The following is a 13,292-nucleotide window of genomic DNA, read 5'->3' on the forward strand; positions in this document are numbered from 1 at the left end:
GCACGTGTGGCACTATCTGTCATTCCACTCGTCAGTCAAGTTTTATGCCGTGATGTTGGGTTTTGCACGTTTCAGTTGGTGTCTCCGCAGGTGCTCCTTCCGGGCGAAACTCTGAGCGCATTGCTCGCAGAAATGTCGGGCAGGTGAGTCTGGCATTTCTGGCTGCAAAAAGGATATGTATAGAAGTCTATAAAGGGCCGTCACGTTGAAAGTAGCGAGAGGTTGTCATGGTGTCTTGCATGGATTGCGTTGGAGAATTGGTTGCGACATATACCATACTACTGGTACAAACGTAACGTGACCCAGCCACGACAGCCCCAGATTCTCCTCCTTTGCTAAAATCGCAGGCACCGTGCCGCTAACAAGGCAATGCAAGAAGCCTACGAACCCCGCAATGGCGTCTCTGGTCTCCCCGCTGGAGCCTATACCATCCATCAACAATGGCGAAATCCTTGCAGTCTTTAAGATAGATTGCGCTCCAAATGGTGTATCAACATCCACAATGTTCGACGCAACGTCGGATCTTGACTAGCTCGAGATGTTGCACACAGAACAACTTCGAACGATTCAAACCGAAATACTTCACTGGCAGGACATTGAAGTGCGAGTACGCTGCAGGAAGAGATTACTTGATAGGACCCTAGCCATTTGGTTAGCACAAACTCCGACTCTTGATGTCTCCTCCTCTACTGAAATTAGAGTTTGTGCCAACCAAGCTGCCAGCACCTGACCAAGTACCTGCCCCCAAAACGAGACAGAACAAACATGCCTATTCGTGCAGCAAAGCAGCGCACATTGGTCAACTCTACTACTACTGATGGATAGACGGCTTTGCCATGACCTACTATGAGGTCTATTCAATATGCAATCCTGCGCTGCGTCCAACTCTCACAACAATCTTCCCAGCTGGCAGCACCCTTTCCTATGCTGATACCTTATCTCCTCGACTCTTCTCTTGATCTCGGATCTCGATTGGAGCATCGATGTGGCCATTGAAATCGGCCTTAGGATCACGAAGGAATAATGACGCTAAGGAAGGTTAGTGACCCGTGCGTCATAAATGGCTTCTAACGGGGATGAAAGTGAATCTTACCAACTAAGGCCACCACGGTGAATGCCCCTGCGGCGATCCAAATATATCGAAATCCCAGGACATAGGTTTCGGCTACCGCCAGTCCAGCTGCACCGACGATTTCTGAGGTCACACCGGGAACAGCAGCCAGAGCTGCGGGATTGCCGGTTAGAAGAGCAGGAATCAGTTCGCCTAGGCTAGTTGCGGGTAAGCCGAGGGGGATCGTAGCGCCAACAATCTTTGGTTCCAGGTGCTTTGCGAGTGTAGCATTAAGGATTGCATTGTATATCGCGAGGCCGATTGTGCCACCAAGACTTCTGACAGATGTAACCAGACCGGAAGAAGTGGAGATTAGCTCGGGTGGTACTGCGAACTGTGCAGCAGTCACCAGAACCACGACACATATACTCAACCCGAAGCCAATCAGGATGGGGTAGGCCCAGAGGTTCCGCACTGGAGTGCTCGTGTCGACTGTTGCCATCGCAATGTAGAAGGCAATGAAGAGCACAAACGCCACGACCGCTGGAATGCGGATGGATTTCAGGTACGTAATCCAAACGCCGGCGAGCAGAGCGGACACGACGTAGACATAGAAGACTATTGAAAAGTGCAAACCGGCTCGGAAAGCGTCAGCACGGAACAAGATAATCATCTCCAAGGCAAAGTAGTTGTTGACAGAGAAGTAGACCAAGCCCTCTACACCGAGGGTTCCCAAGGAAATGGCGAAATTTCGGTCCTGGAAAAGTTTGCGGTGAACCATGCCGTCCGCCTTATAATATTCGTAGGCAACGAATGCGATAGCCACAAGGACGCCGACGATAAAGGGTGCAAGGACGTGTGCGTCTCGCCACGAGTACGGGTTCTGGGACCAGGATAGACCGATACAAAATAGAAGCAGCCCAATGGTCAGTAGAGCATACCCAATCCAGTCGAGCCGCTGAAGCTTTTCTCGCAGCGGTAATGTCTGAAGCTCTCGTATTGGTGGGTTGTAGAAAAAGGCGCATAGGATGGCAGCAACGAAGAAGATTGCCGCATCGATATAGAAATACGTGCGGAACCCGCCAGTGCTGTCGTTGGTGACGAGAGCACCTCCCGCAAGCAGACCAACTATGCCACCCAGAGAACCCGCGATCTGAATGCTAGCTTGTGCCCAGGACCGATACTTTCGAGGCAGGACTTCAGACGCAACGGCGTATAGAATTGATTGGGCACCAAACGAGACGCCTCCTAGGGCGAATCCGGTGATGGCGGCGCCAATTGATTGAGCTCTGGAGATAACGATGGCGCCTACACCACCGCAAGTGGTAAGGATAACAAGCAGCCATTTTCTCCCAAAATAATCAGCAGCTTGGCTCACTGGAGGACAGAGCACTACCGTGGTGACCGTAATGGAGCTCGTGAACCAGACAATGTGGCTCGAACCCCCGATGACAGATGTGATATTGGTCCCCAGTGAACCGGCCCCGACCACGTTGAAAATTTGCACAAAGTATATGAAATCGATTGCCTAGATCTTTCATGTAAGGTGAAGTCCTGTACGCAAAAATTCCGCAGCACGCACCAGAACAACAAGGTAGGTCTTGAGATGAACGCGACCTTCGTAGTCCCCTGTATCGAACCTCTCAAGGTGAGAGGCCTCACACTTGGAGGTAGCGCTCGAGGTCATGATGATCGAGAATGAAAACAAAAGGTCTTGCAGAACAGAAGGACTGTGGGTTTGGTTGACAAGATGAGGCGGCGACTGCAGTGATATTATATGCCGAACTGTCCCAGCCAAGTATATTATTCAAGCTAACCTCCACTTCCCTCCCCGCGATAGTGGTGAGAGATACGACTAACCTGGAGTACTCCACAGATCACGAGTCGATGAGTTCGAACCATCGTAAATGATGTCGGATTTGATTCGAAAGCCTTGTGAGTGCAGCACACCATTGAGGCCCCAAAGTTTGCACTTCTTGGATCACCAATTGCTCAAAGAATTAAGCGAGATGTGGAGCAGCAGTATGTATCGCTGGGGGAGATTACATCGGAAATAGCGGGGGTGGATGACGGTCTAGTACATGCTTCTGGGATCGTGTTCCAGACCCAGCATGCTTGGACAAGCAGCATGTCACGTATTTCAGAGTACCAGTCAACTTCGCGTCCAACACATTAGCCTAGTACTCTACGTAGCGTCTCTCTCTTTTATGGTTGATGACAAGATTCGTCGTAATATGGCTACTGTGGAAAGAGCTGATGCTTTCGACGCCGTCCATAAGAAGTATGTCACGTGCTGTTCATCGACCTGTTTATGTTTAGTGTCTGTTCAAGCGCGGTCTCGCGTTCTGATATTTCACATTACTGATCGGGTGAAGCCATCATATAGCGTAATCTCAGGCAGCCACAAGCTAAATCGGAGTACCTTTGTGTTGAATGTCGACAACATCTTGAATTAGGCGGGTTACTGCCTATTGTTTAGCGGTAATGTATACATCGACAGGGCACCGCATCATACAACCTGTGTAATGCGCCCTGCGTTTCGGAGGGTCTCACACGATACCACATGATGCATTAGTATCTGGTCTTCATGTTGTGACGGTGTACTGTATCGAACCTGAAGATTCTCTATAGAGAGGTCTTCGTGGGACAATTGACCCACAACTGAAACGTTGTGATTGCTCTGCATTCCATGATGCTACGGAAGCAGGCTCATATACATTTTACTTCATATTGTGACGAGCGTTGACATACTATACACAGATCTAATCGCTGCTTTCCATCACCACTCTTCGTATCGGACCTTGTTTACAAGAGTTCCGATGTTCTCAATCTCAATACGAATATCGCCTCCGTCTTCGAGCACAACCCTTGGCTCACGGAAATAGCCAATCCCAGCTGGGGTGCCGGTTAATATCACAGTCCCTGCCTCCAGCGTTGTACCTTGCGAAAGATAGCTGATCTGCTTTGCAATTGTGAAGATCATGTCTCTGAAATTGAAAGAGTTAACGCAGGAAACGACGAAGTGTACATCGAATGTCACAACCATCGTCAAGATCAACAGCATGGTGATAGGCCGCTAGAGGAAAGACTTACTTTGTGTTTCCGTCCTGAACAGTGCGCCCGTTATAGATAGCCTTGATGCCCAGGGTCTGCGGATCTGGGATGGCATCTTTGGTCACCAGTACAGGACCTAAAGGACAGCTACCATCTAGGCCTTTACTGAAGCCCCACTGGCTAGTCGTCATCTGCAAGGCACGTGCACTGACATCGTTACTGGCTGTGTATCCAAGGATATATTCGAGAGCTTTGGCTTCCGGAATATCGCGACCATCTTTGCCGATCACAACAGCTAATTCAGCTTCGTAGTCCGATGTACCATCCTGTGCGGCTTTCGGAATTGGTATGGCCGCAGGATAGGGGTCGGCAAGGGCAGTCCGAGGCTTTGAAAACAAGATAGGAGCCTGAGGGAGTGCCATCTTCGCTTCCTATGACCCAGATTCAGCTATCTGTACAATATACCTGATCACATCGCTGGGTTAGGTTTCATACCGCTGCATGGTCTTTGTAATTCAATCCTAGACAACGGATGTAGTTGCAATCCTCCTTCGATACTGGCGAAAGTAGCGTCTTGACAGTGTATACATGCTTGGTGACTTCAGGGTTATACAACGAGCCATTAATTAGATATGCTTTGATTTCTTTGCCGTCATAGCTGTCGAGACCAACGTTTCGTGTGGGATCGACTAATTGACCTAAATGGATTCTATTGTCTTCTTGGGCAAGAAAGCGGATGATGTGAGTGGCTTGGGACATGATTACGTTCTTCGGCAATTCTGCAAGTCTTAATGGTGGTGATCGTTAATGATATATACTGAATCCGAGAGCCAAATCTATGGAGATGAAAGAGTGAACAAGTTCAGCGTGCTTTACCGACTGCATGATCCCGAAGACTTGACCACATATTAACCGCGATGTTGTCAAGGCTAATGATTGTAAAAGCATACTTTGCCCGCTACAAGATTATACCATAATCTTTTGGCTCGATGATCGGCTTCTTCATTTGACGGGCTCAAGCATGCCGAAGTCGCGTGACTTCCCGGTGGAGGTGGGTTTGGCTGCTTTAGAATCCGATCCGACGTCTGGGGTTCCAAAGTGGTAGACACAATTGCACAACAAGCATCAGAAGACTGCTATTGCGGACGTAAGCTATATTCGGACGCCAGTTGTGCTCCGATTGAGTCCCACTTTCTAAATCACTGTGCGAGTTCATGTAAGGCTGCGCTTTCAGTCATCCCACCTAGACGAACGGTTCTTTTAGCCTCTGTATGAGAAAGTAGCGTACTTGTGAATATCTCCTTTCGCATCACAATCGCAATTCCATAGCTATTACCAAAATGACGATCTTGTTCCATAAAGAACTGGGCAAGATCGAAGGAGAGTGCTATAATGGCGTTGTACAGTACCGTGGCATCAAGTATGCCTCATTGAAGCACAGATTCGGCCCCCCTGAATTGCATACTGGCTGTGAGAAACCAGCAGTCGTCGACGCAACGAAAGTCGGGTATGTTTCTCATTGTACGACATTAAGAGTGACATGCTGATAACCGTATCAACAAATAGCCCTGCCGCCATCGGTAATCCCACGGGCTGCGAATTAGAGCTCGAGCTGATTCAACAGCACTTGATTGTACCACATTTACCACCACAATCGGATACAGAATGCCTCAATCTCACAGTTACTGCACCAGGAAATCCAGGCAACACACAGCTTCCCGTATTCGTGTTCATCCATGGCGGAGGTTTGGCGATGGGATCAGGTACTTGGCCACAGTACGATCACAGTGCCATTGTTCGTCGCTCGATTGAGATCGGGAGGCCAATCATTGGAGTAAACATCAAGCAAGTCTTAACTCTCCAAAGTGATTAGCATTCGTTGTATTAACACCATAAAGCTATCGAACAGGCATTTTTGGCTTCCTGACATCCGAAGAGCTCAGAAGCGCTGGATTCAAAGCGAATAACGGTCTCCGCGACCAAAAAGCTGCCTTTCAGTGGGTCAGGAAATTTATATCTGGCTTCAATGGCGATCCAGAAAACATCACAGCCATTGGACAAAGTGCCGGCGGAGGTAAGAAACGAGCAAGTAGTGTCTCTACTCATGGTTTTAATAGATACTAGTCTCTGCAACTCTGCTACTCCAGTCCGAGGAGCCTTTGTTCGACAGAATGGTCGTGATGTCAGGAACATGTCTGGCATTGAGGTCCGAACCAACAACGCTGCATGAAAAGTTCTACGAACAGGTCTGCGAAATCCATGGCCTTACAAATCTGTCCGGCGACCAGCGTCTTGAAGCACTAGACAAGATCAACAGCCATGAACTACTTGCAAAGATTCCTCCTTCAGTGCCGTCACTGCCGGCGATAGACAACGAATTTATCCACGACGTAACTACGTACGAGACTGTCAAAGACTGGCAAAACAGATCAGATCCTGCTCTTCCTGGTCTAAGATGGTGCAGAGAGCTTCTCATTGGTGACTGCCAATTCGACGTAAGGATGTAGACCGTGAGATTACAGTGCGACGAGACTGACTTGTTGAATTAGGGTAGCATCTATCAACTTGCCCTTGGCTTTCGCAAGGCGGATATTGGGAAGCAACTTGAGCAGTCCCTCAATGTAAACGTCCCAGAACATGAAGTCGAAATTGAAAAACTTGTTGGGGCATACGGTATATCTGCTGCTGACAACGACGAGATAGCGTACCTGAGAGTGTTGGAGTTTATCAACGACGTCTTATTCTACGTGCCAACGGTGACCGTCTCCAATGTTTGGCCAGAGACAGTGTATGTGTATCACCTGAATGAGCCGAACCCATGGGAAGGACCTTTTAAGGGTCAAGCAACCCACATTCTTGATGTTGCACTTCTATTCAAAAATTTCGACCATACGCTTGATGAAGGCACGCGAGCTGTGGGTGAGGCATTTGGTGATGCTACTATCTGCTTCATCAACGCCACTTCCCCTTGGAAAGCCAGTTCAGCTCACGAACCAATCGCCTTTATTTTTGGGGGCGAAGCAAAGCCGGGAAAGCTGGTAGAAGACATACCTGCGCACACCGGCAGAAGAGAGACCCTCATCCAGTACGACTCCAGCATCGGCTTCGATACGTTGCGCGCAGCTGCCGTGGCTTTCTTGAGTGGCAGATAATCGCTGTAAACGGTTGTAACCTCTGCCGCAAGTCCTTCTGTCCTCTTCGTTTCGTTGTTCGTATCGTTCAAGCCAGGCTTGTTTGTAACGAATCATTGAGCAAGAGAAAGCAGTGTTCTCGCCCCTGAACATGAAGGCACTTCGTTTCCCATATGGACACGGAGATATTGCAATGGTGTAGCAGCCAAGTGGAAGACCTACAGCGGTTGTCAAAAAGTATTGACCAGTCCACATTCCCCACACCCCTTTTAAATTTACCCCCAAACAAAGAAGAATCTACAGCTAAAAACATAATTCTTATTGGATCCTGCTATATTATATGTTAAATTATTGATCATTACTTATTTTATCGATTTTGAGGCACACTTCCCCAAACTAGCCCTATCCCTTTCCTGAGTGCCTGTCTTACTACCAATTTACTGATATGCTCTCCACGTGCAAGATATACAGTCATGCAGCATGAGTGGTTGACATCAAAATCTACGTACATAGCAGTGAATCGCGCTGCATCGATGACAGCACTATCTACGCTCAGTTGGATACGAATCATCAAGAAGTCTTTGTAGAGTGAGAGAGGACTGTCGTAAGTACGTATTGACCAAGTCGATCTTAGTTATTGGGCCTTCTCACTGCTAGAACTTAGACTTGAACATCGCTATATCACGTGGTGATGAAAATCAGCACAAACAACATTGATACATGCGGAACACATACTTTCTCCTGGTCATCTTGCTCAGCAACCACGTTGCTAACTTCGTGCACTATAATCTGGCCCGCTCCAGCGATGCAGTGGATAATTTTTCATCCTCTGCGAACTCTGCGTAGTAAGCGAGGCAGCCTGGATTTGTGAGCGTACTTGAAGGTTTGATCTTGAAGCCCGACACTACCTGCTTCACAGGCAACTCCACTTTTTTCCCGTTTATTGTCATCGGTATCTCTGGTGTCTCGAATATGTACTTCGGGACATGCCTTTTGCTTAGCTCTCGTGAGATAATTTGTTTGACTTTTCCGATCAGTGCTGCTGTGAACTTTTGACCAGGCGCCATAAGCAGGAAAAGCAGAACCGATTCATCATCGTCCTGCTTCCTGCGCTGTCCAACACAGATGCTGTCTTGGACTTCTGGTATGTGTTGTTCAAGCACGTTGTAGATTTCGGCCGACCCGAATCGCACGCCGGACGGATTAAGAACCCCGTCTGCACGGCCCAGAAAGAATATTTGTTTTGTGACAGGATGAATCATGATGAAATCATTTTGGGACCATGTATCTGCGAGATTGCTGGTTAGTTAAAAAGCTTTGTGCCTCGTCTTCAGTCAACTTACTGTCAAATCTCGAGAAGTAGGAGTCGAAATATCTCTGTGAGCCGTTCTCGCCCCAAAAAAAGGCTGGCTGGTTTGGGAACGACTTGGTCCTAAAACGACGTAAGCATATTCCACAAGGGAAGTCGTTGAGCACATTGGCACTTACGCAACTAGCTCTCCTGGCACCCCATCTTCAAGTCTAACTATCTGAGGACTTCCATCGGTTTGACGTCGCTCTTCAAATACAGCGATAGCAGTGCCGAGGCTTGGACCCTGGCATCCACCGACATATACCGGGTTTAGTGGGTTCTCCATACCGAAGCATCCAGCAATATCGGTCCCACCAGATATATTCGCTAGCTGAGCGGTCTGTGGAAACCCTGTGTCGTAGAACCACTCGAAAAGTTGATCGCTGAGCACCATCCCTGTACTGACCACGTGTTTCAGGGAACTGAGGTCAACAAGTTTTCTCGGCACCACCTTATTCTGCTGCAGTTCTAGTAAGTAACGTGGACTAATGCCTAAGTGCGTGACTTTTTGCCGCTCCATAAGACGAATGAAGCTCGTTATGTCTGGCTTGAAGGGCGAGCCATCATACAATACCAGCCGTGATCCCACAAGAAGGTTAATGATGGAATAAAGATACATGATCCAACTGGTCTGGGGTTTTGTGTAAGCTCGACAAGACTCCAAACTCGTTGCGGGCCAAGCTTACCGTAGTATACTGCAATTGAACGGACTCTGGGCCCATACTCCTATGGAGAGCAGATTCTTTGACCGCGTTAATCAGGACTCCTCCAACAGAGTGAACGATACATTTTGGTGCACCAGTAGTTCCCGACGAATAGACAATCAGGAGTGGATCGTTAAACGGTACACGCTCAAACTGAAGGTCTACATTCCCACGCGCTGCGCCCACGAACTCTTCCAGCGTCAGGGTTCGTGGTAGTGACTGGATATCAGCTGGTTGACTGAACCGGGGCTGTATCACAATGCCTTTGAGGTTGGATTTGTCCTTCAGCCCTTCGATGATACCCTGGATCTTCGACCTCAGAGCTGTCGTCTTTCCGTTGTAAACCGCAAAATCGTCAATGAAGATATAGATGGGCTCAATTTGTCTCAAACGTTCCAGAATTCCGTTCGTACCCATATCAGTCGAACTGCTGCTGAAGATCCCGCCGACTGCGGTGGTAGCAAGAAATGTGCATAAAGTGTCTTTGCTGTTGCTCCCGACAACAGCTACCCGGTCGCCTTTCTTGACGCCATGCGCTCGCATTGCATTTGACAGCAGACCTACTGATCTTCTAATGTCCGCCCAGGTATAGTTGTGAACCTCCGACATGCCTTCCCTGACTTCGGTGATAGCTATCTTCGTATCTGTCTTACCATTATCTGTGAAAAGGTCACCCGGCCGACTTCCTCTGTTGAAGAGAATGTTTTCGGCAAAGTTGAGCTTGATTCCATCAAACCAACGAGGAATCGAATCCATACGAACACTATCATCGACTGGCTCGACATATGAGCCCTCATGTATCAGGTTGACCTCATCCCAGAGCGCCGTCCAGAAATCGTTGCGTCTTAAGCCCGTTGACCATTCGTACGTGTCATGGAAGTCACCCAGGGAGAGTCCATATGTTGCGTTGCATTTTTGTATGAACTTCCACATGCGAGTCGATTGTGGGTTTGGATGTTGCCATAGCTTTCGGGGGGTGGTGAGATCACTTTCTCCTTCGTTGGACATGGTTGCGATGTGCGTTCGTGCTCGATGGCTCCCTCAACTTTGCATTGCAAGCCCGGACCTTACTGTTAGAATGCAACAGCTCGATTTGCTAGCTTGCTGTCTTCTAACGCGACGAATGAACTGGGGATCGTGCTCTTTGCCCATCGATGAATTTGAACTTTGAGGTATGTAGTGATTGTGGACATCCAAACCCCGAGATCGTAACAATGAAGGTGGTGAGGCCCACATTCGGGTTGTTACCTTCCGGTGGGTCAATTCAATACACGGAGTGTTTTTGTTTCTGGAGGATAACCCCATCCCACCACACCCGTGTCTCTGTTTATCATGGAAGATGAGCGAGTTGGCAATTCCGGCAGCTTGTGCGATGCCACCTGTGATGTCTGAATTAGTTGTTGATCGATCAATATGGCGCGTTGCAAATAAGACAAGATTCCGACTTGTGTGGAATTTTGAAGAAAATCGTCGTTCGAATTTGCACTCATCGTCAACGCGCTCCAAATTCATACCATCAGATGTCTAGGCAGGGTTCAGCTGTCGAGCGATTAGCCTCGCTCGCTGGGCACGTCTCGCAGCCAGCTACACCACCTCTGGCGTCAATGTAAGTAATGGCAGGTGCTTATTACCAGTTTCCCATGCGCGTGTATCCTGATATGAACCAAGTCTACAGAAACATCCAGACGATATCGTGATTACTTTGGCGCTGCGCACACCGTTGACCAAGGCCAAAAAGGGTGGACTCAAGGATACCCCGTTGGACGCGATTGTCGTCAAACTGCTTAAACATGCTGTCAGTAAGATGAATATGGACCCTGCACTAGTGGAGGATGTCGCTTTAGGTAATGTATGTTTCGTCTTCATTCCAGTCGAGACTTCGGTGAGCCATGAGTCTCATGCATACTACACGTGAATGACAAAAGGGCAGCATATCAAGTGCGCGCCGCGGTGCTTGCCGCTGGTTTCCCCACTACTACGGCGGCTTATTCCACCAACCGGTTTTGTGCATCTGGTCTCAAAGTTGTGCAAGACATCGCAGATCAAATCTCGAAGGGCGGTATCAGCTGCGGTCTGGCAATCGGCGCCGAGTCCATGAGCTTTAGCAATGATAGTTTTGAGGAACCCTATGATGAAGAAGTTCTCCAAAATTCCGATGCTAGAGACTGTATGCAGCCCATGGGCCAAACCAGTGGAAACGTTGGTCGAGACTTTGGTATTTCACGGGAGCTACAGGATCGCTACCCATATGAAAGCTTTAGGAGGGCAGAGATAGCACAGAAGGAGGGTTGGTTGGATGATGAGATCGTCCCAATCACAACGACTGTTACGAACAAAGAAGGTGTGCGGCAGACGGTAATGCTCACAAAAGACGAAGGACCACGTTGGGGTACAACATATGAAGCCCCAAGCAAGATACGACCTGCCTTCAAGGAGTTTGGAGATCGCAGCACTGGAGGTAACTCGAGCCAGGTTACCGATGGAGCCGCTGCCACACTCCTGATGAAACGCAGTATGGCAGAGCGACTCGGACAACCTATTCTAGCCAAATTTGTCGGCGCGACAGTAGCTGGCCTCGCCCCTCGCATTATGGGCATTGGCCCATCAATTGCCGCCCCTAAACTGCTGAATAAGTTCAACCTCAGGATCGACGATATTGACATTATCGAATTAAATGAAGCCTTCGCGTCTATGGCTATTTATTGCAAGGATAAGTTGGGCATCGATCACAATAAGATGAACGTTCGTGGAGGAGCTATAGCACTCGGCCATCCTCTTGGAGCAACAGGTGTGCGCCAGATCGTAACAGGTTCGAGCGAATGTAGGAGGCAGGGACAAAGGGTTCTACTAACGACGATGTGTGTGGGAACAGGCCAGGGCATGGCTGGCTGTAAGTATCGACTTGGTTTGTCAAGAAAAGAGCTAATTCTTTGCAGTGTTCATCAATGAGCAGCTATAGTAGGTACCACTTTGGGCAAGCCACAATCTTGGGGCTGAAGATCTCTTTGTGTGCCTCACGAACAGCCGTCACCTATGATACGGCTCGTCGCGGCGTTTGCGGTTTTGTGAAGGTAGACCACTTGTTTACCGTTACTACTGCTCAGAAGGCTTAAAGAGAAGATATTGCGACAAAAACATCTGCTTTTTAGTGACTTATTGTGCCCTCCAGTCCTGCATGACCATGCATGCATGAACCCGCGCATTCAAAAACACGAAAAGAGAGCTAATCGATACTGCACCAGAGTGAGAGCGGGACTGAGTGCTGGGTCTGTGTGTTGCCATGTTATGCTTGACCCAACCATTCGGTGTTAGTCCCAGCTGCAAAAGGACTATCGTACATACCTTTTTGAGCTCCAGGACGCGACCTTATCATACTCTGGAGCTTTTCGTCTAATGGTTTCATAGCGATGATTTATTGGTTTGACTCAGAGAGTTCTGTCCACAAACAACATACCAATAGCCAAGAATGCTTAAGATGCGCATCTTATCTGTGCATTACTCTCATACAACGAAGCTGCTTATGTTCGGAATACCAACCATCTTGGTTAACAAAACAAATCGATCTAAACAGTATAACAATTGCTGCTTCCAAAAATTATAGCTATATGGCACCTATAAGCATGATGTATCCATAAGCATGGCCTTCTAAAGTCATGGAACTAGTTCCGAATTTTGTACGTTATGAGGACACGACAGTTTAGTCTGCATTCAACTTCCCGATGGGATGTCGGATGCCCCTCTCGACTAGCAAGGCTTACATGGCCATAATATGACCTCTTTCTGGCTATAATACCATTCAAAGATTCGAATCAGAGATCGAGCATGCACTGCTTGACGACTCTCGTTTCTACTGAACGAACACTAGATATAAATTGAGGTCCGAAGAGATTATGAGAATATAAGGAGAACGGGTTTGTCTTGATTCAAGCTGTGCGACTCGACGACAACATCCTAGTCTTGCCCGAAATTGTGGTACAACTATCACAAAACCACTTCAATTC

At 48.2% G+C, this 13,292-nt stretch overlaps 5 protein-coding genes across 5 annotated transcripts; 2 read left to right on the forward strand and 3 right to left on the reverse strand.

Annotated features, from left to right (window-relative positions):
• Positions 1–922: 922 nt before the first annotated feature.
• Positions 923–2,738, reverse strand: LTR64_004621 (uncharacterized protein; the record flags this gene model as incomplete). Its single annotated transcript, XM_064898966.1, has 3 exons — positions 923–1,029; positions 1,094–2,579; positions 2,634–2,738. 3 exons carry the CDS (start codon positions 2,736–2,738, stop codon positions 923–925), a joined length of 1,698 nt encoding a protein of 565 aa, XP_064754923.1.
• Positions 2,739–3,830: 1,092 nt separating this feature from the next.
• On the reverse strand, positions 3,831–4,864 carry LTR64_004622 (uncharacterized protein; the record flags this gene model as incomplete). Its single annotated transcript, XM_064898967.1, has 3 exons — positions 3,831–4,038; positions 4,145–4,536; positions 4,601–4,864. 3 exons carry the CDS (start codon positions 4,862–4,864, stop codon positions 3,831–3,833), a joined length of 864 nt encoding a protein of 287 aa, XP_064754924.1.
• Positions 4,865–5,445: 581 nt separating this feature from the next.
• Positions 5,446–7,257, forward strand: LTR64_004623 (uncharacterized protein; the record flags this gene model as incomplete). Its single annotated transcript, XM_064898968.1, has 5 exons — positions 5,446–5,612; positions 5,672–5,950; positions 6,004–6,179; positions 6,230–6,600; positions 6,655–7,257. 5 exons carry the CDS (start codon positions 5,446–5,448, stop codon positions 7,255–7,257), a joined length of 1,596 nt encoding a protein of 531 aa, XP_064754925.1.
• A 761-nt stretch (positions 7,258–8,018) lies between these two features.
• LTR64_004624 (uncharacterized protein) lies at positions 8,019–10,299 on the reverse strand (the record flags this gene model as incomplete). The annotated part of the gene is made up of 4 exons (XM_064898969.1): positions 8,019–8,524; positions 8,580–8,668; positions 8,725–9,044; positions 9,274–10,299. The coding sequence occupies 4 exons, from the start codon at positions 10,297–10,299 to the stop codon at positions 8,019–8,021; spliced, it is 1,941 nt and encodes a 646-aa protein (XP_064754926.1).
• A 512-nt stretch (positions 10,300–10,811) lies between these two features.
• Positions 10,812–12,250, forward strand: LTR64_004625 (uncharacterized protein; the record flags this gene model as incomplete). The annotated part of the gene is made up of 5 exons (XM_064898970.1): positions 10,812–10,897; positions 10,960–11,135; positions 11,222–12,100; positions 12,164–12,181; positions 12,228–12,250. 5 exons carry the CDS (start codon positions 10,812–10,814, stop codon positions 12,248–12,250), a joined length of 1,182 nt encoding a protein of 393 aa, XP_064754927.1.
• Between the last annotated feature and the right edge of the window lie 1,042 nt (positions 12,251–13,292).

The sequence above is a fragment of the Lithohypha guttulata genome, assembly GCF_036872675.1.
Source record: "Lithohypha guttulata strain CCFEE 5908 chromosome Unknown scaffold_3, whole genome shotgun sequence".
Lineage (NCBI taxonomy): Eukaryota > Fungi > Ascomycota > Eurotiomycetes > Chaetothyriales > Trichomeriaceae > Lithohypha > Lithohypha guttulata.